This window comes from Ciconia boyciana, chromosome 1, assembly GCF_034638445.1.
Source record: "Ciconia boyciana chromosome 1, ASM3463844v1, whole genome shotgun sequence".
Lineage (NCBI taxonomy): Eukaryota > Metazoa > Chordata > Aves > Ciconiiformes > Ciconiidae > Ciconia > Ciconia boyciana.
Window position 1 is genome coordinate 60,329,759 of NC_132934.1, and position 26,552 is coordinate 60,356,310.

The 26,552-nt window shown below is 39.5% G+C and overlaps 1 protein-coding gene across 3 annotated transcripts in view; it reads left to right on the forward strand.

Annotated features, from left to right (window-relative positions):
- The window catches only part of LARGE1 (LARGE xylosyl- and glucuronyltransferase 1), a 300,884-nt gene that overhangs the window by 209,874 nt on the left and 64,458 nt on the right, over window positions 1–26,552 (forward strand). For all 3 annotated transcript variants that reach the window (XR_012043802.1, XM_072870284.1, XM_072870273.1), the window contains one exon: window positions 18,934–19,038. Coding sequence is in view for 2 of the 3 variants with exons in the window: in XM_072870284.1 (XP_072726385.1) it covers window positions 18,934–19,038 (105 nt within the window). In the remaining variant the exon portion in view is untranslated. The remainder of the gene's footprint in view (window positions 1–18,933; window positions 19,039–26,552) is intronic.

Genomic DNA, 26,552 nt, shown 5'->3' on the forward strand with positions numbered 1-26,552 from the left:
CAGCAATCCTGTTCTTGGTCTGACAGCTTTCCTCACCAACTTGCCCAGAATGGGAAAGTGGGAGGTTGTTAATCAGCAGCAAAGCCAACAGTCGGTGTTTTTATGAGAAACTATATGAAAAATGCTTCATTATTCTGTAGTATAAATTTAGTGAACCAAATTCTGACCTGCTACAAGTTGGAATGGCTCTATTTGATATAAAAGGAGTCAGACCTGCTAACTGTATCTCTATTTTGACTCCTTCAAGTCAGTGTGTGTAAATGGAGGGTCTTTGTTCCCTGTTACACTTTCTCACACCCCTGAATCCATTTTATCAGGAACCACAGCAGCTGCTATTGCTGACATCAAAGACCACCCTGTTGACTGTATTTCATTCAGCTGCCCTTCAAAGCCAGCAGTGCTGTGTTTCAAGGGCTTGATGGTGCTGGTGTTCACTGGAGCACCCTTGACAGATAGCATCCAAGGACACAGGTGCCTGTGCAAGGCACGTCAAATTTTAATCCAGACCCAGATACATGCGATACAGTTTTATTGCTCAAGTATGGTCTACAGTACAAATTGAAATTGATAACTGGAAATAAACCTGAGAAGAGAGCAAATTCCTTGTGCAAAGGGACAAGGATCAGAGATTTTGTAGTGTCAAATCTAGACTGAACTTAATGATCAAAGCTGCTGCAACATGCCTATAAAGTGGCATATTCTACAGAACAGCCCACTATAAACAAAATAAAAAATCATTGAACTGTTATGTACTGAACTAAGTCCAAAGTTATGAATCAAATTAGTCAGTCTTCAAAAAAGTGATTGACATATTCTGAAAATCTCCATTACCCACAATAACCTTAAAAACTTTTTCACAAGGCTCTGTGGTTATCAGCTCCCAAGCAAATTTAACTGTACCATTTTGGACTTTTTTCTTAGACTCTGTCTTCACTTAATTACTGATTAGCGTAACCAAAGCAAGGAGGGTTGGGTTTTTTCTCCCCTTTCCAGTCAAATATGACCCACTTACCAGTCTCATTCAGGAATGTATCTCAATCTGTCACCATGGAAATCATTTGATGTCACAAATGTGAGATTGTAGAATCAGTTAATGTGTCAGGCAGGTAGACCCAGACTAATTACAGAGGAGAAAAATTAAATTTAACACACACATTTATTGACAGTAAGTAATGATGGGACAGGAAATTAAGCAGCAGCTCATGATTGTTAAGTGGTCCAGAAGAATTACATCAAACTCCTTATGAAAGCTGCTGTAGGTGTTTAAATCACTTTTGGATTATACTGTGGAAACATTTTAATATGTGCAGTATCATATACCTTGTAGCTTACTTCAAACCTCCACTCTATAATCCTTATATAGAATTCAATTAATTTCCATTAGCAGTTCCATATGCTTGTTTCCATTTGTTTTTTACGCATTGGTACATGATACAGTTGCAGGCATATTTATCATGTTAGTTTCTCTCTTATTCACAGTGACTTACTGATAGAGTATATCCAGAAATTATTAGTATTATTAAAATAGGCTGCTTTCTTTGTTACATTGTTCAGCAGTGTTCATGTAGCTTCTGCTACATATGCACATGTGCATGTGTATAGTTGTGTGATCCAAAGCTCACCGAAATTACTGAATGTTAAGTCATGGTTTTTATTGCACATATATTCACATAGACTTTCCATTTAATGACTGTTCGCATAGAACATTTGTTACCTGTTTTTGCTGTTCTTGAGAACAAAGAATACATATGCTGTTTCCCAAACAGTAGAGTTGGGAAGAAATAAGAATAATAAAAATTTATAATATTTGTTTTACCTAGCTTTCTTTTCCCCTTCAGAAAATTATTTATTTTACCTTTCATACAGCAGAGGGAATAATAAAGTTTAACTGGAGGTAGATTTTCTCTCTTAGTTGTCATTTAAAGGGACTCTGACAAGGTTTGTTAGACCTAAAAATCAATTCACAGTACTTTGTTATTTGATGCATCTGTAATGATTTTGTACAAATTATTTTTTTTTCTACTTTTTGTTACACTTGAAATTAAAAGAAAAAACCCAAAAGGATTTATTTGCTTTCTGCAATAAGAAGTAGATATCCAGTATGAAAAATGGCAACACCTTTATCTTCTGAAGGGAGATATTAAGGATTTGCATTAATAACCAACTCAGTTCTTCCCCACTGGGTTTTCTTCCAGCCAAGATACTAGTCCAAATAACAAGAAATAGCTTGAAGTCCTTCCATCCTAGTTGACAGTGGCTAGAGAATTAAGTCCAAATCCATGCATTTTATCCACCAACTATATTATTTCATTCAATTCTGCAGCCAAATGGAGGCAAACCAAGCTCAGATGTTCATTTCTCAGAACAGTTTGCTAAATGTGACTTCAAAAAAACATTTTCGTGGAAGCAAAGAAATTTCTCTCTGCTCCAGCTCAGCCATGACTTCAGATGTTCTTCAGTACAGTCCATAAAACTCTAGGTATGTCTCTGTCAGTTCTCCTGTCCTAGGCTAGCTGTGTCTCACAGTTGGTGATGTGGGCAATAAACATCATCGGCAGAGGATGTTTCGGATCTACTGACCTTAATTGAGCAACTCTATCCACAATGTTGATTCTCCCTTCTGGTACTGCAGCAAATAAATCTCAGGAGGAAGAGCTATGTCTTAAATTTGTTTTTTTTCCCCTTTGTTGTTCTCAGGGGTCAAAAAATCCTTTGTTCTACTCACTTCTTTTCTTAAATAGCAAGCCTTTCCTTACTTCCCACTATTGTTTGTGTAAAACAAAAAATTGACAATCCCTTTAGAGTCCGCTAGCAGACTGCTAAGGTTTAGTAAGAGCTCACTGAAGTGACTGACAACTTTACATTAAGGAGAATTCCTGTGTGTAAATCACTCAGACCAAGGAGGGATGCTGCCTTTCTGGTCTGGAAGCTGTCCTTGTTCCAGTAACGCATTTGCATAACATTGCAATCAGCTTGGTTGGGGGAGAAGAGTATGCAAGGAGATAACTTTCAAGGTACGTTGATTTATCCTAATGCTCTTGCTAGTGAGTCACTGCTGTTTTGATCATTTTGTTTTTTGAACTACAGACTCAATAATAGTTTTTAAGAAGCAAATGAAGGGAAGTTTTTTTCTATCTTGCAGCAATTTAAAAAATAATTTTCATGTTTCATCTACACAAAGATGATTTAATTAAATACTTTAATCCTGACCACAAATAATTTATGTAGTGGTTCAGTGAGAGAAGCCCAGCATTGTCTTGTCATAGAGCATTTACTTAATCCTGTTGTACCTGCTTGATAATTACTCGCTCAGATCTGTCCTTGCATTAGCTACAAAATTAGCTTAGAGGACTTGGAGAAAAAGAGGAGGGGAAAAATCCTTCAAATTAGTTAATAATTTATGATTGCTGTTGAGTCAGCCTTCATTCAGTCTTTCTGAGGGGGTGAACCTTCCCATCTGTCATGAAATGAAATAACATTAGTACTTTTCAGTTTCTAGAGCTGATCAGAATCTGATAATGATATAGAGAAGATCTTTTCTCCACCTCCAAAACAGATAATGATCTCTTTTTAATGCCTTAGTGTCTTAAGTCACATCTTACATAAATCTTCCTTTCCTTCAGTGCATGCATACTCACACATTTCTCGCAGCATTGATCTTACAAGCTTAAATGGGAAATTGTTTATTTTGCTTTCATGGAAAGGCAGGAGCTGAGTTCCTCTTCATGTGGTGATAACAAATGGAAGGCTGTCCCAGAATTTGATCTATGCCTTGGAGTTTGTTTCCTTATGCAATTAATGGGCTGAGCCTAAGTGACAGAATAAGAGCTTTAAATTCAGTCAGAAGGTCACATCTTATTCTAGAAGGACAGAAACTGGCATTTAACGTGTTGTAGAGGGGATGTTGTGTTCTTCTACTCTTTTTTTTTTTGTTTTGAGTATGTATGTACCGTTGAAAATGATCCCTACATTTCTTACGCCAGTTTACAAAGCACTGTTGACAATCCATATTTTACAGCATTGAACACAAGAGAAAATCATACAAATTAGAAATAAAACAATCTTGTGAAAAAGAAGTTCTTTTCTGAAAACCCTTAGGGCATGATAGGGAACAAGTGTAGGTCCAGGCTAAAAGTAGCGCTAATGTAGTGGGGAGTTAAGAAATGTCCCAGGGGGACGCTTAAGTCACTGTAATAGAAGGAGGCTGGGACTGGACGGACTAAAATAAGAGTTAATTAGGGTGCATTTGAAAAAAAATCTGTGCACAGATGATTTCACAAGAGTTATTCGAAGCCACCTACATTATCTTTTCTTTGTGAAGAGTAAATCCTAGACCGGTCTGCCTGTTTGGGACTACACAGTTGGATTTTATGAGTGAGTACAATGTTCATGCACCTCCAGTAAAGAATCCTAGAGAAAGAATATCAGTTTTGACTTTTAAAAGGGCAGACGTGGAAGGTAGAGTGAGATACTGAAGGGAGACTTTCACAAATCTACCAGGTTATAGAATCTGTCCTCAGTGCTAACAAAGGATTTACGTTTTCTAGAGATTAGAGTAGATTAACTGTAAATGTCCCATTTGCTCAATGCTTTTGGAGGCATAAACTGATGTCCTGACAATTTTGCTTGGAGTGATTTAAGAAATTATTGCCATCATCTCTTCATTACTTTTCCATGAGCTGCATTAACAGATTTTATGGGGATTCATTGTCCCTCTCACTCTCCATACAGCCATTATACAGGACCAGTGAAGAGGGCTGCAGCTAATCCAGATGGCTGTACGCTGAGATGAACTAGGTAGGCAGTATCTCCTGCTATGGGATGATAATTTCTCAAATTAGTGTGCTTGCTTCTATAGCATTTATGTGACTGAGGTCTGAATTAATTCTCGCAGTGCTAAATCCAATGGAAGCCAAGATTTAGTCACTAGCTTTAACTGAGTCTTACTGTTCTTCCCAATGCGCAGCCAAAATTGTCATCCATCTACATCACCCTTTTTTTGACTTACTGCCTTTCTGATCTGCAAATGCATATTAATTTGTTGCTATTTTTCAGTACTTGAAAGGCAATCCATTTTTAATTTGCTAAAGTATTAAATGTGTTTCTATTGTAATTTGTATTTATTATGGTGCTTAATAGATCTGCAGCATGACTGACCAAAAGGTGACATCAGTTTCCACTACATGGAACTACGAGCTAATAAAGGGTCTGTCTTGTGATCATCTGGTGGGTGAGGGATTTCTTTTTTTTCTCCCCAAGGAGGACAGAGGGTAAAGCCCTTTGTTTTGTAATACCTTTTTTTAAGCAAAAGAGGCTTATCGTACACATAGGTTGTGGATAATTTTCTTTATTTATCTCATACGTTTGTTCCCTTTTTAAGAGCAAGTACAGCATGTCATGGTAATGTCTGTGGTTATGAGGGAGTGAGTTAGCCAAGTCCATTTTACAGCTTTCATTTTATATATTTTTTTGCATCTTGTCCCTAGACAGGTGAAGAGGAAAATAATTAAAGGGAAATTCACTCATATTTAACTTGCTGTTCTTAGCCTTTTGATTACAGAATTCATTGAGATGCAAGATAGATTCCAAACTCATAACAGCATTTTACTGCTTCATAAAAGAAATGTTGCTTACACTTCATGCATTAGTAGAGATTAAGGGGATTAACTGATACCATAACTTCCTGCCCTTTGCATGCTTTCCTGCAGTGGTTGCACAGCTGGCTTACTGCATGTTGATGTCCTCAGAATTCTTAATACTTTCATGCGTCTCTCTCGTTTTATTGTGGAAGTATGGTTTATCTTATCTAGACATTTTCAGTATTTGAGCTGATCATTTTGATTCTTCTCTTTAGTATTTTTGAAGGAAAGCTTGCACCGTAAACCTTGCTATAAAAATCATGGAGAAAAAAAAGCAGTTAAATTAGGCTCAGATTAACAAAGGGACACTGTTGTTTAAATTTAAATCTAGGTGGAGTTTACACAGACAACTAACAAAGCAGTTTACAAAAGTTTTTCCAAGCTGCTGATAGGCACCTTGCTTTTAACCACAACACACAGGCACTTCAAGTTCTGCTGCTGTGCCTGCCTACAGATGCTGTCATTCTGGTCAAGCCAGACAACTGCCAGTTATTTTCAGCCTAAATCCATTTTGCATCTTGACTTTCCTGCACCTAACCTTTCAGAAGGTCCAAACAAATTGACCTCATTACAGGGGAAGAGTACACAGGAGAGTTTGTGGGGTGCTAGTGCTACATTTTACATACTAATGTAGGGGAAGCAGCACACAGCCAGAAAAGGAAGGGCCTGCTTGCAGGTTCTTTTTTAGCCTGTAAGGGTTTGAACCAACTTCTCCTATTGCTTAAAGAAGTACCTGTAACATCTGGCTGCAGGCAGCTTCTTGGTGAGGCCATGCTGCTGTGCACCAGGAATGCAAAATTAATGAAGCTAGACAGGGAGGGAGAATAAGCAGGAATGATCATAACCCAGTTATTCACTGAAGAGGATACTTCTCTAAGAGGGAAAGTTCTGGATTTTCTTCCAGAAACTGCTTTTACTTTTTGCATTTTCCTCCTCTAGTTCTTTCCAAACAGAGCAAGGTATGGAGTGCTTTTTCTCACCAACATTGTTTCAGTGTTCTCTTAGCCTCTACTAGGTGGATTTGGGAACAGGCAGGTTGTTTTGGGGTGCTTTTTGAACTCCCATACAGATGTGCGTTTCCTTGTTTATGGTGTTTGGCTTTTCTGTACATTTGTTTCTGTGACTAAAAGGAACTCTGAGCTCTTCTTGCCTCTCAGTTGATGCAACCGCTTGTAACTATTGAGTGTCAGTAAACACACTTCCGAGGTTTCTCTGATGATATTTGCTACTGAGGGTAAAGAGAACAGGCTCAGTTGAATACATATATGTATGTCCTCTCTGTTTTGTAAGCACAATGCAGAATATTTCCTTAAAACTGGATGCCAGAAAGTGTAATAGTTCATAGACTTCTCTTCTGATCTTCTCGCTTCCTATAGCAGAAAGCAGCAGTCAACACAAAAGTTGAATCCTAGCTAACAGAGAAGTTTGAGCGATGCTTTTTCACAGATGCAGATGACATGTGAGGCAGGCTGCAGTCTGACCAGGTGAAAAGCCCCTCAGCTTCCAGGAAGACAACCAAAGAGACTTTTCTAAACATTAGGACTCATAGACTTTTGTACTCTTTTTGCTTTTTACCCATATAATGTCAACGTTATCCAGAGAGCAAACTTCCAGTAATGAAGTCTGGGTCTCTCCCCATCTGTCTCACTAAATGCCACTTGGAACAAGCGCCTTTTCATTTGACAATAAAATCAATGAATGAAATATTAGAGGCTTGGATGATATGATGTGCAGAATACATTATGGGAGTTGTTGTGTTTCAGTGGACAGAAAGTCTTGCCCTTTCTTCCCGTTATCATCAACATATCTACTTAATGAAACTGACACCTTCTGCTAGTCTCTCACCTCTTTGCTTTTAGACTTTTAACTCTTTTGTAACACTTTAAAGTCTCTCTGGCTCAGGGTGGTGTAATAAAATGCTGTACTCTCTGTGTACTATTGGGCTCATATTTTTCATCTGTTTGTCTCAATTAAAGCCAGACCTGCACTAACTATATAATTAAACAACAGAGAGAGAGAAGGAGCTTAAGCTGATTTTCATAACACTTGTTTTTATCCCTTTACTCAGTTAAGACAGCCTTCTTCCTCTTTGCTCTGAGGTTCTCTTCAGAACAACAGGAATCACTCAGTGCTAAGCTAATAAACAGGAAAAAAAGGGAAATGTCAGTGCTGAGGTGAACTTCAGTTAAAACACCCTAAAACCTCTGGAACTATCCACAAAGACTGATCTGCAAAAGACTGAAGAATGATTTTTTTCTTATGGCTTTTTCCAAGCCTTACTGGATTCTCCATCAGGAGTATTAACCACTTCACTGTCATGCTAGCAAAATCTGTCATACATGCAGTAAACAGCTGAAAACTGATAAAGTAAACAGCAACTAATGCTTACTAGCAATTCTGAGACATACCGTACTATTCAACCTTGGAGCTCAAGGTACTGTGTACTGCGGCGGCTTCATAATTTTATCTTTGTGCCAGTCTTGACTCTGTAGTATTGGACAGGGTTATTACATGCTGGCAAAACTGAGTCAATGCTATATATGATTTCAAGTTGAGTTTACGAGTAGACACATTTTCAGCAAGAGAACATCTCAACCACTTTGCCCTGTAAATCCGGATGTCTCCAGGGTACAGGTTAAAAGACAGAGAAGGACATAGAGAAAGAATGGTTGTGTTCAAATTTAAGAGCAATTCTCTGCACATTTATTAGATATTTGCAGTGCTCCATCTCTTGTGGACAAAATAACTTGCAACACTGTGTCAGGATAAAATTTTCCATGCTGTTCTCCAGGTTGTTATTTTCCTCTTATATGCACACCCGCTATTTAGCCTGACTGCAGAATCATGCCCTACTTAGAGAGGCTGAAGCTCAACAAAGAGGTGACCCATCTGTGATTGCACAGCTGGTCAACATTAGAATGAGGAACAGATCCCAAGACTCTTGAGCTCATCACTAAAGCATGAGGCTTCTGGTACAACCACTGTTTTGTCGTATCAGGCAGAAGCATCTCTTATTCTGTAGGCTCAAGATGCAAAACAGCAGGTTGTTGTTTGGCATCAGAGCTCTATCATATTTCCCAATATAGGACTAATTGTGCTTAGTCATTAGATGTGAACAAATGTTTGCTGTGTCATCTTACCATCTGATACTCCTGATGTATAAATAATTCTTAGCTGTAGTGTTTGTGAGCTCTAACCTGTCATGAAGCCCATAATTGAAAGGATAAGGTGAGCTGTTTACATAAACCAATTGTCAGTATAGTAAGTGCCATTAATAGCATTGGCAAGAAGTGCTAGGCAGGTAGCAGCATCTTACTGCAATCTGTGTCTACTGAAAAGACGACTCCTGAATTTTCATCCTGAAAAATTTGCATAGGCTGGTAAAGCCACATAGCCAAAGGGAAATGCAGAGCTTGTTTATTTTTTAACAGAACTGAACCCAACAAAGGGGAAAAATAATGTCAACATAATTGGATTTCAACACCACGTACAATAACTTGGCAACTTTTTCACATTAAGTGGGTGACTACAGCCCTTTTCTACTAAATATGGCACTGTTTTTTTCTGGTTTGCTTTGGTTTTTTTACTTGTCACCAGAAAACCAATCCTTTTCATTTTGTTCATCTTGGGGTTTTTTCTGCCACTGCTTCTACATTCTGGGACTTCTCTGATGCTCAGAGAAATTACTTATGATACATACCTACTGATTTCTTGCTTACAAACAATCCTGGTGTGTCCCTCGATTTAGAAGATTTGTTCCTTTTAAATAAAAAGGAAGGGATATCTTGCTGTTTAATATCTTGCTGTTTATATATGATAACAGCCGAAAAGGATATGAAGTAGGAAGCTGTGCAGAGTTTCCATGAACAGTCTCCGGAATATTAGAAAGCTCTTACCCTCTGTCTCTAATTCATTGCTAATAAACAACAGTTTACTATTCTAACAATCTCAAACACTGATTTCTGAAACCTGATGAAGTGTAGTGAAGCAGTGGTGTTATCCTCATTTTACAGAATGAAAGTGAGGAACGAACAGCCAGCTGCTAACCTCTGTTACCCTGGTGTGAATCTGAGTTAAGTTTGTTCAGTTAACGGAGAGAGCTACAGGTTTACATCGCTACAGCTGAAGTGAGCAGCTGCCTGAACATCAAGAGGAAAGTGATGCCCGGAATCCAAGGGATGTATCCAAAGTAAATCTATGGCAGAGCAGAACATAGTGTTCAGGGATGTGGCGATAAAAACTCAGCCATCAGTGGACCCAGTAAGCTGACAGCTGTGCAAAAGACTAGCTGAGTGGGAATTTCTAAATGATTACTGAGTGGCAGTGGCAGTGACAGTTTAGGCACTAGGCTACTAAAAAGGACAGTGTCTCTCAGTAGCTAAGAGCAGTGCTCTGGGTCTCACAAGTCCTGGTACCTGTTCATAGATCACCACTCACCTCCCCAGTGACCTTAGAAATGTCACTCCGTCACCATGTGCCTCAGTCTCTCCTGCTGTAAGGAGGTCTCTCCTTCGTAAAGCGCTACTAATGACAGGCATTGCATAAGAGTTAGATTATTGATTACACATTGCAGCCTGCTGCTCAGCTCCCCTTTACTGAGATGTGTTTCACAGATGGGGTTCATGCCAACCAAAATGTGCATATTGGGACCTTATCCCCTTTATAAAATTGATACAGTTGTGATGGGCAGAGTCATGGTGCATGGACAGTTACTTTCATGCTCTTCACACACTCCTCCAAGACAGTTTTATTGCATTATCTTTGGCAGCAAAAAAGAAGGCATTTTTTGTTCAGTGATCACATATTCCTGCATAGCACAAATTCAAGCCATGGTTTTAATAGCTTGTATGTTCCTGAAGCACTGAGCATAGTCATTTAAAAATATCTTTTCTCTCAGACCAATACCTGAATATTAGAACTAGTGGATTGGAATTCACTGTGTTCACAAGGACATTTTGCTGCTTTCAGAGCAAGAAGTTTTCAATTTTATAAGAGTGTGGGTTTTTATATTGAATAAATTAAAAATTAAAAAGGAGACCATGATGAGGAAAAAGCAGTATCGGGGCACACAATCTTTAAGCGGCCATTGATGTGAATAAAAAAGTGAGGTGTGTAGTCAGAGCAACGAGTGCATCTCGCTGACCTCCCGCAGCCCGGTTAGGAGAGAATACTTACCACCTGAGAAAGGGTTCATGTCAAGTCTCCTATTGCTGTTAATTAGATGTTGGTTCTGCTGCTGGGATATTTTGTGCTATAAATAGTGACATACAAACTGAGGTGAGGAAGGACAGGCTCAGCAGCACGTGAAGCTGGTGTGGGCATCCCTTCTGGTCTAGCTTACAATTTCACAACTGTTTCAGTGGTCAGGCTCATTCTTTCCCAGACTCCATGCTAGAGCACTTTTCCTGCAATGCGTCAGGCATATCCTTTCCTGCCAGGTAGAAGACAAACAAAAACTTCTCTGTGTGTCCAAATCATAACATCTTTGACTTCTTAAGTTGCTGGCAGCACAGGAGCTCTGTTGTCATGGGCACACTAAGCCTTGCCATTGTCACAGAAAGCCTCAAAAAGTTTTGTTCCAAAGTGAAAGGTTTTTCTGCACTTAGGCTCTTGTGCTCATCTGCTGCGAATCCATTTCCCTGAAATTCTGCAGATGAAAGTGCTGCAAACATTAATGACAGATTTGCTAGCTTTGCTGTAGATTGCTGGACTCCTCACTGTCCTCTGCATTTTCTAACAAGCTCCTTGGAGGAGAGGAGAAGATGCACGAAAACCCAATATATTTTCTTCTTTTGATTGATTTAATTCTTTCATCTTTCCTTATGAAGATGAATCACAGATGTAGCTCTTTACCCCAACCTTTCTCAATCCAATTCTGTATACTTCATCCTCTTGATCACCTTTTGTGTATGTGTGCCTTTTGAATCCTCCCTCCTACCACCTACAAAACACTTGTCATGTTTCTTTCTGTACAGACTCTTGCTGAGTTATCCTTCTTCTCTGGCCCAAGCTGCTGTAACTTCTTTTGCCCTGGCCACATCACCACCTCTGAGTACATCCAGAAGTCAGCTGATAGCATTGCTTTAGATCCTTGTTCCAGTATTGCTAGTGTCTTCCTTTATTCTTTTCACTAGCTTCTTTCTCCTTCACTGAGTCAACCTTGCCCGTCTTGTCTTTCCCTGCCCTTGATGTACTGTATCCACCTCTGCTTCACATATCTACCCTCCTTTCTGATCATGTTTTCACTGCCTGTCTCCTTTCTTCCTCTCCTGGCACCAGTGTGCTATCCAATGTGATGCTTCCATGGAGCCATCCTCTCCTCTCCTGAAAGTCCTACAGTACTTTCAGAGAGCTACTCTTTGGCCTCTTTCTCATCCAAGTTGCTCCTTAATAACTGTCCATGCAGTTCTCTCTATGAGCAATTAGTCCAAGAAAGGCTAATGGCTGTTGGGAAACAGCAACATATTTGATACAAATGAGATACCAAATAAAAGTTTAAACTTGTGTGGGAGGCTTTTTTCCCTGAAACTTGATTTTTGCACATGTAAAAGATAAGTTCTTCACAGTAGAGACTGCCTTTTCCTATACCTGCCTATATACACAAACACACACACATATCAGTATATATTTATCCATGTATGTATGTGTGTGTATATGTGTATACACATGTGTATGTGTGCATGCACATATAATGCCTATATCTGTTATGTGTATGCACACCTGTGAAATACCTCTACGCACAGTAGAGGTTAAAGTGTTCAATTCTGTTGAACATAGTGTATCCTGCACTTACAAGCATATGAGAAAATGTCATCCTGTGTTTCTGGGGACAAGCATGCTTGTGTTACAGTGCAGACACAAGATTTCATGTGCATATTTTACACTGGATTCATGGTAAAATTTCTAAAACTTTCTAGAGGGAAGTGCTGAGAATTTTTGTGCTAGAAATATATTTTCAGAAGTAACAGCATTTGTTGCATGAGAAGACAGTCTTTTTTTAGGGATGAGAAAGGACATGGTAGTAGAATAGAGGACTGAGTTTGGGAGCAGGAGGAATCATGAATTGATACAGACAGTGCAAGAATTGCACAGGGCTTCAACAGTGAGGATGAAAAGCTTGAACTTGACAGTGATCTGAAGAGGTGGATGAGAGATGTGGCAGGAGAAGTGAAAGATGTTAGAAGCCACATATTTTGTATGAACTGGTGCAAGATCAGGGACTGGAAGGCCGTGGAGAAGGGGTCAGTCACTCAGGCAAGACTTAACATGAAGTGCAACACATTCAGCTGGTATCAATCAGCGTAAGTACACTGATTTCACTGAAGTCATGCAGATTTATACCAGCTAAGGATGTGGCCTCACACATTTCAGAAAGGAAGGGTGTCTTATGCAGGTGTTTAAAAGATAAAGAAATCAGGAGAAGGGGAGAAGAGGGAAAGGACATTAATGAAAGATTTTGACTCCAAGTCGTGCAGAAAATAACCCAGCTTCATTGTACCACTATAGATTCTGCTAGTCCTATGTTCATCAGACTCTGTACTGGCCAATTTAGAAATGTTCCAGCATTCAGAGTATGTACCTTTTCCCTTCTTCCCTCCTGTCACCTTTTTATTCTCTATTTCTGTGTCCCATTTTGGGAGCAGAACTGTACAGTTCTCCTGATTCCTGCCAAGCTTGAATCTTAAATTCTTGTTGAGTCCTTCTCCTGTTCTTTCAGCTTACAATGAAGACATGCATTGCTTTGGCAGTACTTGGCTGTGGCTCCAGCATTCGTGTCTGCATTAAATTCCTAATGATCTAAACCATGGCTGTTAAAGTAGTTAGAAGTAGTAAGACAGGGTTCTGCTCTGTTCTCCTTTAATAACCTCCACAGTGTAGAAATTGCTTACACTTCTTATGTTTTTAAAGGCTGAAAAATACTTTGCACTTGCTTTTCGCTTTGGAGGCCCATACCAAATGCAACTAAACCTTGTGAATGTAACAACCAGGAGAGCCACGCTGAAACAGATCTCTCCTGTGATATCAGCTCACCCTTTGGCCATGGGTGATCAAAAGGTGGCACCCCACCCCAGCCCTTCCCACCCCTCTAACATGCCTTTTTGTTTTCCCTTCCTGGAAACAGCCTCATGTCCTGAGGACCACAGAAAGTGCAACTCACCCGAAGTATTTGATGTGGGCCCATTGCTCTTACTGTGATTGCAGTGGAGTCATGTGAAAGCCACTGTAGTCTCTAAGACAAAAAAAAAAAAGAAGAAATAAAAAGAAATAAAAAGGCTTCCACTAAAGAAGATGTTGAAAGTAGTTGTAATAACTGTAATTTTTTACTACTATTATTATTGTTTGTAATAGCAAAATACCTCAAGGCAAGAGCTGAGGTTAGGGTCCTTTGTGCCAAAGACTCTAGAGAAGATAGAATTCTCTAAAACTGGGAAAAAATCACAGCAGAATAGGAAAATAATGTTCACAGGCACAAAGATTGTACTGGGCACCAAATGAAACTAGTAGATGCCAGACTCAACATAAATAAATGCTGATACTTCTTCAGATGTGTCATGTGCCACAAGTCACTGTAAGCCAGAGGACCACTATTAAGAAGCACCACTATACAGCTGCCCTGTTGTGCTCCATTACGGCACAGCTGCTACTCCCTGCTGCTGGAGACACAATACTGTGCTGGATGGAGCTTCAGCCTGGCCACATGCAGCTGCTGTTATGCTTTCAGTACAAACTAACAGTTATTACCTCAGAGCACTTACACTTGCAATATGTGAGACAGGCAAAATGGGAGAGGCATAAAAAGTTATTGTTCTCCCCATTTTTATTAAGGGAGAATTGAGCAAGAGGCTGCTATGTGACCTGTCCAGTGTCACCCAAGATACTGTAAATCAGTATCTGAGCTGGGAGCTGAGATGAGATCCCCTTCAATGCCTGAATTAGAGGACCATGCTTTCCCCTCCGTTAACCACCAAAAATCTATGAAGTGAAAACAGAATCGAAGGCATCGAGTTTTCAGGCCCAGAAGTATCTGTTTTTCCATGGAAATCTCTTCCCAGCAACAGCTAAGCTTTTGCAAGGAGAGAAGCACTTCTCATCATGCGAGAGCTGTCAGGGAGCTGTACTGTGCAAAATGCTGTAGCTGTGCAGCTGCCTTCTGGAGAAGTCTCGTCCCGCAGCCAGGCAGCATACAGCCCTGTTCCCGACAATCCAGCTGTAATTCTGCCTGCTCGATAATTTTTCACTGTGGTCATGCCAGAATCACAGCCTTGTTTTCTGTTGTCTGGCTGTTAGTGGTGATGTATGAATGAGTAAGGACGACAGCTTCATTTTCGTAAGCTAACTTGTGCCTGGAGTAACACAGAGTGAGAGGAGTGCACTTAATCATAACTGCAGGGCCGGAGCAGAAAACAATGACAGAGCTTTTGCTGCTAGTGATAGTATTTTATTATAATAACTCTTAGGAAGAAGAAACAGGCAGCTCAAAATGCTGAACAATTCAAATTCATTATGGTAGCCACCGTGTTCTGATCTGCTGGAAGAATAACTCACATCGTAACTCTTTTATGTTTGCCTTTTACAAAAGACCATGGTGGAAAGAAACTCTAGTCTTTCTCCTTAGAAAATCTGAATTCTGATTCCAGTATGATCAGAAGTGAAATGAAGCTGAAAGTTTCCGCAGAACTGCGTGCGCCTCGCAGGGGAGGCATGAAAAGTGGCAAAGGGACAGGTCGGGGCTGATGGATGGTCAGAGAACTGTGGGCAAGGAGAGTGTTCATTGCGCCTGCCCAACACCATGCATTGCTTTGGCCAGTGCTTCATTTCTGTAACTTCATAATGCATTTGAAAAAGTAAATAACTAAATGAAATAATTGGTAATGCTCAGATACATTGGACAAATATTCTCACAATGATTCATTAATATAACAAAATTTTAGTGAAAGTTTTGAGTGAAACGTTTTTAGTTGTTCAAAATTGGAAGGGCAAAACTTATGATTTTATTTTGTTTGAACTTTTAGATACATAGAATAATATGCTATATATTATGCATCTGTATTATGTGTCACATTGTTTGATGTTATTTAAAATGAGGAGGGTTGTGCATTTAGATGTGGTTATTTTGATACCTTCAGATCAAAATATTTGGGGAATTTTTTCCAGAAAATATTTCTGAATTTCTTTTTTCTATACTGATTCAGAATAAAAACATTTTTGGGAACCATTAATACTTGCTATGCAGCTGAAGTTCTGGTTTCCTGATCACTTCTGCCACAAGTCAAGATCATAGAGACAATGTAAAGGGAAATAAAAATACATTATTCTTTGGCAGAGACAGCAAAACTATTCCAGCCTAGAGAAAACAGAAATATAACTAGAGAAGATACAAAACATATCTTCATAGCCTTCTCCAAGGTGGCTTGGGAGACAAGCCATCACATCTGCCTAGTAGGTTTTCAGCCACCAGCAAGAATTACAACAGCCTGACAAGTTGCATAATGCTCTACCCTAGGACAGTACGTGAACATGTGCACATTCCCAGACCATTGCAAAAGCAAACTAAAGTGTGTTAGCTAACACATTTTACTTTGTATTTACGACAAGCTAAAAGGACATGTACAGGCAGTTATTCCAGCTCAGTTAATACACAGTAAGTCACATTATCTGATCCATGTATCTCAGCCCTAAAGCCTACATGTTAATTTCTGCCTTCATCCATGTCCCGTATCAAACCTCAAGGAATACTGGTGAGAGTAGGGTTTGTTCTGGTGTCTTCAAAAATAAAGGGAAAAAGGGGAAGGAAATGATACAGCTACAATAAATACATGCAAACATAATTTCCTAAGCCTTTTCAGTTTATCTTAGCTTGAGAAATAATAACTGAGAAATAAGTATTTCAGGGGTACATTGTCAGAACTGAGATTTGGACTGGTAGGTGGGAAAGGAAAACCATTAACAAGCAGCAAGGTTTGTTCATTTTTTATTATTCATCAGTTTGAAGGCTGAACTCTGTGGCTTGTTGGGAAATGCATGGGGCTAAAATAATGAAAGCAAATTGATGCTCCATGGTAAGGAAGTTCAGTATCTGCTTCTTGCAAATGGAATTCTAACATTTCTTTTGATGTTAGCAGTAGTATTCTGAGAAGGATCTGTGGACTGCTGAGTTGTGAAATGCACTGTTAGAATATGGGCAGGGTCACTCTCTTCCTACCAGCTGTGCCAATCCATTCAAGCCCAGCTGCACCTGCATTTTTTATTGCATTTTTTTCTCATCCTTACAAGCCATGGTAGTTTCTTATTTTGATTTATTCTACCTCAACTATAAGGGAGTGGTTATAAAGAACAGGCAGTCTTCCAGCACAGAATCAACAAATGTTGGTTTAAATTGTGCCCTTCAGCCTTTTTTGGCTATGACTTGTTTCAGCCAGTTGAGATCCCTTTCATACTTCCTCACAATATATAGCTTGTGGCACCTCATGTGCTGTCTAGTGTGTTCCATGTGTCTCACAGGTGGAGAGATGCTACAGTTGATTTGTATGAACAAATCATCAGTTGCTTAGGATGCATCTGCCTCTAACTTGTAATTTCCTTCATTCTCTTGTGCATTGCGCTCTGTTAATGTTACCAGTTTTCAGTAGCACCAACGGGGTGATAAATGTGTGGTGGTCTTTTATATGATCCTTTCTGCTCTCCCCCACATTTTTCACCTTCTTAAAAAATGCATTATGGAGTATAATGTGAAAAATTAAATATATATATTATATATAATATATAATGCAAAAGGAGAGACATCATTAGAAAATGAGGTCTGGTGAGGACTGGCATGTTGCGGTTAGGATAGAGTAGGATGATCCTGAACAGTGGTGTGGAGTGGATTTGGTAATCTCTCAGGGATGTTTCTAGATTGATTTCTGTTCACTCCTTGAATGCTTTTGTAATGTTCTGATTTATTTGTTATATGCATTGGCTACTCACTGCTGCTTACAGTCTTTGAAACGGCATTTGAGATACATGTGGGGGTTACTGACATTCCCCTGGGTTAGACATACCGCAGGAGAGTATCACAGTCATCTGACCTATCCTAACATCTTCCTAGCTGATTACAAAATAGAATTAGTCACTTCTGTCTTTATGTCTTGCTTCTCAGCCCAATCTTGTCTTGGGCCATACTGAAATTTTAGTAATACAGCTACGGTCCTACATAAGCAACATATAATGATCATTTAATGCTTTCGGTGCACTGCTGTGACCATACACCCAGTTTTATGAGCATAGCTGGGATTTGAAAATATGCCTTTAGAGCATGATGCTTAATTGCTTTCTCAAAAGGTTGCAGAATAATTTCCAATCCCAGTCTTAGCGGCCTCATTGAGTGGGTCCCTCTGTCAAAACACCATCCCCATTCCTTTCTTTGACTAGATCCAAATACAGTTTTCCCTTTCCCTCCATCCTCCATCACCAGAGCACCATTTCAATCACTTCTCCTATTTACATTTTATACAGCACGTTTCAGGATAGATAATTAAGTCCTTATCTATACAAACATTCACTTTTCAGTTGATTTTTAAGCAGTGCAAACCTTCTAGACACATTTGATTTAAAACACGTTTTACTCTAGCTGAAGCCAGCTGCTAATCAATGTAAGCCAAACCAAAATAAACCCATCTAAAACTGAAATCATAATTTCTATGCAGCATTCCACACAGGCTTATCTAAATGATTTTTAAATTACTCTCTTAAATTAAAACAGTGCAACTTTCTTATGTAGGTAAACTCTTAGAATCCAGTATTTTCCTGAGCAAAAGGGATTTCCTTTGTGACTGAGAAAAAAATCCCTGAAACTAGTTGGGGGGAGCATGGGAAGAGAATAATTTTGTTAGACTGAGCCTTATTCTTCAATTATATAATCTCCATCAGAGTATGAACAGATCTTCATATTAGATGATCATTTTACCAACAGTTACTTCTCACTAGGAGGATACTCCATCATTGTATTCCAAAATCAAGCAGCATTCAGATTTGTCTGGGTGATATATTTTTGTCAGCATGACAAAGGTTCCCACAGTGTTTAATTACTCAGACTAGCCAGGGGAGAAGGAAAGAAATGAGCCATGCTGAGTTTGCTGTGCCAGGCTTGCTGTCTGTTACATAAGCAGGCATCTTCAGAACATGTGAAAGGAAGGCAGCACCCGAACTTCTGTCTTCTCTTTCCACTGGCTGTCCCTCTCCAGATTTTGTGTTTCTTTTCCATTGATTGACTGTCTTTTGTCTCATGATCTTTTTGCAATTTGCTCATTTCCAGGGCAGCAGGTTCTTGGTTTGGTGGAGAACCAGAGTGACTGGTATTTGGGCAACCTTTGGAAGAATCATCGGCCCTGGCCAGCGCTTGGGAGGGGCTACAACACAGGTAGGCCCTGAGGGTTTTCTTTGAATTAACGTTTGCATTGAGCATCCCATCAGTCTTATGGTATCAAGAGTATTAGATGTGGTAACTTGCACCTCCCTTCCTCACCTACTGCAAAATTTGTCACTTAAAGCAGTAAAAATGATGCGGTGTGATGCATTTTGGAGTTTCTGGTCCTGTGCTACTCTGAAGAGAATATATTCCTTCTCTAAATGATCTTAAGAGAGATTGTATGGCATCCTTTGGGGAAGGACTGAGCTTTTCAGCAGTCTGACACATCCTCAGCACATCTCCTACAAGATTTCTGTCCATGATGAAGCATATGTAGGCCCAGCAAGAGGAAAGGAATAGGTATCAAGGCTCATTTTCTGTAGAGAGGTAAATGGTATCACAAAATGTTAGACCAATAAAGATATAACTCCTGCAGGACAGCAACAGGGTCATAATTGTCCTAATAAAATGCAAACTACTGGCCATCAATTTCTGCTGCCATGAGAAAGGAATAAAGGCACTAGATCAGAGAATTTATGAGGTTACAAGAGACAGGTCTTCCCATTGATTTGTGGTTAGTATGTGAGAAAACATACCAGGAGCATAAAGAACACACACATACATCTAAATCATTTCGATGCTAGGCTTTACATGCTGATGCAGTGAGTTAGGTTCCCCCTCTATTTGTAATAAAAAGGCAGAACAGATGGTGAAGCCTCCATTTAGAAATTATGAGTCCATTTAAATATCCCTGCACTATCAGGAAATTATTCACCATAATAGTGGTTTTGCTTTGCAGAAATATATTAGATTGAATTAAACAGACTAACTAGAAAAAAGATTGCACAAGTTAGGGTTGGGTCATCTATTTCTGTATTCCTTTGTATGTTTGGGGGAATTACACCAGGTTTTGTGAATTTGTATGTTAGCCTCTGCAAAGCATCTTTGTTCAGTGAAAATGTTCAAAAGAACATCCTAACAGAACACAAATAGATATGGATACAAGATTTTGGCAAAAGAGGTTTGTTTCCTGGTTCTCCGCTTGCCAGAGCAGAATTGCATATATAAAGGCTTGGGCTGTCCGCCCCTCCTCCCCACCCCACCAAAAGCATGAGACAGAGCTAAGTTTCATGGATTTGTCCTGAAACCTGAAAGCTTATGTTATACACAACTAAACTTGTTGATGTCAATTCTGTTCAGTGTTACACCACAAAGCAGTATCTTCTGTTCTACTGAGAGATGACCACCTTTTGTAGTTACTTTCTTTCTGCTGCATTTTTGCTTTTTCCTTTCTGCCATTTTAATGCTGGCAGAGAGAAATGTGTCACAACCACATAACATCAGAATAATGCAGAAATGTGTGGTGGGTAGTATGTAAAATGCAATTACGTAACTAAAAATGCTGTAAAGCTTTAATTTATATTGTCTTAACTTACTGTTCCAAATATTTTATAGGGATACCGAATGTCAGTATATCACAAAATTCTTCCACTGAAAGCAAAAATAATTAAATGTCTGCAGTCCTTCACATACATTGCATGTGTTAATTCTTGGTATGTGTTAATACATACCTACCAGGCCATGCATAATCCTGCCCATGATTTTAGTCTGCTCACTATTTCTTTCTTCAGACAACACTCACCTGTAGTTATAAAAACTTTCTTTTTTTAGAAAGAAAGCCACAAGGTAGATAATGAATGGAAGATTGACAAGTGATCATAAGAAGTGGAATGATGTTTTTTCAAGTACATGGAACAAGAGGTCACTGAGTGAAACAGTGCAACCTCTGAGAAGTAACAAACGATGTTACTGACAGAATCAGCATCATTTACTATAATTTTCTTAATTAAATTCATTGTTTGCCTTAGTAATCTAGCAGAGATTGGAGGTATAAATCTCTCAAGAAAGATGAAATACCAAGTGAAACTGGTGCTTGTTTGATGTGTTCAGTAAATTAAAATAATTGACACTGAACACAACACTGTGGCCAAGGAGGATTCAGAAAACTAAAGGTGGGGAGGGGGGGGACAGGAAAGAGAGGCAATAATTCTAAGCAAAACACTCATAAAAGACAGTGGGCCAGGAAGGGGAAGACTCAGAAATTCAGGTGCTTAGAGTACTACTTAGGAACAGTAAAAGGGCCCCCAAAACCCTAAAACTTTAATGAGCTAAACAAAGCTGTATCAGGGGGAAGCTCTCAGACAGACTTTGCTCTTGCTCTTGGGAATGTGTTTACTACAGTCCTAGGATACCACCCTAAGAAAAGAGATCTTTATGTGACCATCTTCAGCCAGATCCTGGCAGATTTGATGCAGAAGCACCCCTCAAAGTCAAAATTCTTCCACTGCTCCCTCCCAATTTCTGAAGCAAATAATTTGTCTTTCACTCCTACCTTTCTATGTCTGAGCCACTCTGGACAACAGATAGGCTGGGGGAGTCCCAGAAGGCAGATAGATTAAAGCCAAAGGTGTGTTTGTTCCTTCTCCACTAGCTCTTTAAACCCAGTAAGCATGTGTGTTCTCCTATTCCTGTGTGCCCAGGCCAAATCTCCTGACAGCCAATACAGATTTTCAAGGAAAGATTTTATTTGGTTGTTTTTCATCCTTCTTCCTCATTTGCACAGGCAGATAATCCAAGTCATACTTTAGTCCATGATAATATAATCTTAGGAAAAACAGACCAAACTCAAAAGTCAGTTCAGTGACAATTTAATTGGTGTTTAAAATGTTCTTAGGTAGAACCATTCTTTATTTGAGATAACATTCCCTTCTTCAAGCCATTTTAAACACAGTTCCTTCTGTACCACAAAGGTACCCAGGTTATTTCTGTACCTCATTGGCCGAAACTCAGTAAACTGCTTAATTGAATACTTTTTTTATGTATCATCCACTCCATTTTGCTTGTCTACACTGAGATTAACTCTTACAGACTCCTCATACATTAGTTAAAGCACACTTTTCTCTCTGTATAATCTATATTGTCTTTCACTGACTAAACTGTGGTTTTGAAAGTATTGCCTGAGCCGCACTATGATTTTTCTCTTTACAGATGTTAAACTGACAGCTCCAGAATTACACTGTATGGTTTGATGTTCATTTCTGGAGTAACAGTCATCTTAGTCCTCAGAAAAATATCTTGTCAAAGAAATTCTAAACATAAAAGCTTTTAGTACTTTGTCTGCCTTATACTTTCCATCATGGTGGAGAATAGCTTTTAAAAGCAGTTTCTGGTGACTGTTAGCATGATTTCAGGCCACTCCCTCAGCTGGTGTGAATCATCTCTGGCTTCTCTGTCTTTAGTGCAGCAGGGCCAACTTACATCAGCTGAGAATGGACCCCATGCCTTTCAAATGAAGCTTTAGGATGGATCTGTGCCTGTAATTTGGGTGCCAGGGGGACATTTGTAAAAACTTTGGCCCAGGGGATTTCAGACTTCTAGACTCCAGAAGCCCATCCTGAGGATTTGAGGCTCATCTGAAATACACTGCCTCAGTGCAACTACTAGATACTCTAAGGAGGTGTCTCAACAGCTTGAGCTGAGGATTCATACTCCCACACTGAGATGTCACATTACCAGATTTGTGGATTGAGAACAGAAGGGAACGGCTAGCACCTAACGATTACCAGGCTACGTGTGCACCATGCATTATTACTCCCATGTTTGTAATGACTGGAAGAATGCTAGAATGAATCTCTTTCCTTTATTGTTTCCCTGAAAAAAAGGACCTATGGAAGATGAATTGGAAGTGGGAAGCGTATGTTATGTCATTTTTGCATAATATTTAACCATTGTGAATAATAAAGACAAGCGTAGGGCAGACTGTTTATATGAAAATAGACTGGATCACATCTTGTGCTTCTTCATTATGATACTGTGCATCTTCAGTACAGAAAGCAAATGACTAGTAAAGCAGGGCAAAATGGGGTGGTGGTGGTCATGGAACTGCCTGTGGTCCTACTCCGGAAACATGTAACCGCTTTCATCTGAGCTCCACGGGCTTCTGCTCACAACATTATGCTAATGGATCTGATGTTAAGAAGTGCTGAGCACTTTTAATTTAATCAGACATTTCTGCTTTTTGGAAATCCTCACAACTAATGCTTTAAATAGGTATTGTTGCCTAATTCTGGATAGATCTGTTACCGAAATGCCTTTTTTTCCCTCTGGAAGAGTCAGAGTTCCATGACAGCCATCTGAATATAGCACTGATTTACAAACTATATTCCACAGATTCTGACTAAAACTAGTGCTTTTCTCCATGGTATAAAGAAAGGAGTATAGTGGTTGCTTGAGAGAGAAGATTTTTCTGAATTGTCTCAGTGAATGAAGAAGTCAGAAAACTCATGGTTTGTAGAACCTTTAAACACCCATCATCGGGGCCTGACTCTGTTTAGCCATGCCCTCTCTAAAAGCCATTGCAATATTCCTACCTCCCCTTATGTAAAACGTTAGTCACGTTTGGTACAGGAACTGGTATCATTAGGTTTGGTTGTAAGTACAGGAGCCTTTGCAAACAGAAGAAAAATACATTTTAATGATTAAAAAAAAAAAGATAAAATGAAGTCCAACACCAGTGTCAAGGCAGAAAGTAGGACTTTCTTCACCTACTCAGACTCACACTGTACCAGTTTTTTGGATTAGATTATTCCTTCTTTAAGATACTGTAAGCTCATTCAGCAAATATTGTTATCAGTGCAAAGCATACTGATACACATGTGCTTTACAATGCACATGTGTATCATTTGATGCATTTGAAGTACAGGTATCATGCACATTGTACAGGTAATAGTTTAGGAAGTGCCAACACATTGTTGCTTTTAGGCTCAACAGGAAGTGTCAGCTGTTTGTGTCAGTGGTGGGAAGCTAAAATGATAATTCTGCTTTTGATGACCACATCCCTATCTTTGTTGGCTATAATCTGTAGCTTGCACTTAAAAATAAGCTACCTTAAAGCTGACTACCCTCAAAGAATAGCTTCCTTTCCAGGCTTTCTCATGCAGTTTCTAAAGCATGTGATGTACTGAGAACTTCTTTACAGCACGCTTGACATTTCTGAAATGAGGGTCAATATGTATTTGATTTTGAAAATGGTGCCTCTAGTTTGAGAGGCCTATCCATGTAGTAATGGCATTGCTGTGGCTGAATTAGTCTACTGTTCACTGCATTCTCTGAGATACATCTTCTGCTCCTTAGCAATTGAATCTATCAAACCCTGCAATAACTGTCCTGTTTTTTAAAAACAACACCTGATTTTCTTTGAAACACGGAAAACTTTAATCTCCTAAGAAACCTGTGATAAAAAAACAATGGTGTTCAGACAGTCTATACCAGATTCTAGTTTCCATTGTATTGGAGTATGTAAAAAGTATTTCTTTTTAGTTGATTAAATTGTTGTAGTTTGGGGGTTTTTACAGGTCTGACGTGAGTTCATAACGTAAAGTTCTCTATGTAATGTACATAAATAGGACATATATATGTAGTGTTCCAATCTAATGATTTAAAGAATCATTCTGAAGTGTGGTATTTTCAGCTTGATCAAGACAGTTCTTTGTGTGAATGTACATACCTTGATGAGTAATTATGTTGTCCAGCACTTTGAAATGCCCTCTCTTTATTGTAGAGGGACCATCATTAGCAGGTTAAATTTAGATGAAAGACTTGCACATAAAAGCTTAGTAGAGGCATCCAGGTGCCTAAACTGAGAACAAAAACTTCTATTATATGACAGGAGAACCCCAGACAAATGCATAGTAATAGTAAAACCAGTACTTTTTCTTCTGAAGTGCAAGTTCACTTTCCAGTTTCTCATTGTGCTCATAAAAGTGATTGTGTAAAGACAGTTCCTTTTTGTAGATACAGAAACAGAGTTTTTAGCCATAGTCCCAAAGCAAAGAAAGATGGACTCCATCTTTGGACCCTAACAGGTAGCCTGGTGCCTGTCACAGAAAGTAGCAGAGTAACTAAGATGTCTTTCTACACCCTTGTGTCAAAGCTGTCACCTCTAAGAGAGTGCCAACAAAAAACAGTTGAATTTGGTCATAGTCAGATCACTCTCTAGGTGCTGTTGGCTACAGAAATCGCTATGCTTTAATCGTTTTAGTGTTAGGGCAAACTAGGTTCAGGACAAACCCTTCCCCTTCAAAAAAATATCAAGAGACTTTTGAGAAAGAAGAATCTGAAAAATTGAGTGGACGCTGAGATCTCAGAAGCAGCAGCTCAATTCTTTCCTTTCCACATTGTCTTTCTTCTGTCTCTATGTTCAGCTACATCCTGACTTTAATTATTCCTGCTGTAGCTCCTCAACCCTCCTTCCTCCACCGGTCTTTGTCGAACTGAGTTCAGGGGAGGACAGGAGCACTGCAATACCCTATATATACAGATAGTTTCTACACGGTTGTTCTCAAGGCCTTAGCAGAGACGGAGAAAAGAGAAGCTTTCTCAAACAGGATCATAGGATTATAGGCAATTTAGGTCAGAAAGGATCTCCAGAGGTCTTCTGGTCCTCTTCCCACTGAAAGCCAACTCAGGTTGCTCAGGGCCTTTTCCAACTGAGTTTTTAGTATCTCCAACGATACCTCTCAAGGCAGCCTGTTCCTGTATTTGGCTACTGTCTTGGTGAGAAAAGTAAAAAATAAAAGTAAAAATTCCTAATACATAATTAGAATTTCCTTTGCTGCAATTTGTGTCAGTTACCTCTCATTCTGTCTCTGTGCATCTCTTAGAAGAGTTTGGTTCCATTAAGTAGTTGTAGACAGCAATAAGAGATCCCCTTAGCCTTCTCTTCTCCGGGCTGAACAAGCCCAGTTCTCTCAGCTTCTCCTCATACATGTTCTCCAGGCCTCTGACCATTTTGGTTGCTCTCCGCTGGACTTACTCCAGCATGTCAGTGTCTTTATTTGACTGAGGAATCCAAAACAGTACTTCAGATGTGGTCTTGCAAGTGCTGAGTAAAGAGTGGTAATCACTTCCCTTGACCTAATGGGCTAATGTAGCCCAGGATGTGGTTGGCCTTTGCCACAAGGTCACACTGCTGGCTTATGTTCAACTTGCTGTCCACCAAGCCCCCTAGGACTTTGCCGGAAAAGCTCCTTTCTATCCACTTGTCTTCCAGCCTGTACTGTCAATTCAAGAATAGTCCCATGCAGGATTTTTCATTGAACTTTATGAGCTTTCTCTTAGCCCGCTCGTCCAGCCGGTCGAGGTCCCTCTGAATAGCAGCCCTATCCCTGGGGTATTGGCCACAGCCCCCAATTTGGTGTCATATGTGATGTTGCTGACTATGCATTCTATCTCATCTCCAGCTCATTAATCAGGAAGTTAAACAGTATCAGCCCCAGTATCAACTCTGTGGAACACCACTTGTAACTGGCTACCACTGAATGTTTTATTGCTGGACACAACCCTTTGAGCTTGGCAGTCCAACTTACTTTCCAGGCACCTTATAGTCCACCTATCCAAACTAAACCTCAGTTTGGCTATGAGCACGCTAAACAGCTCCACACACATTTGCTCCTTACGCAAATGCA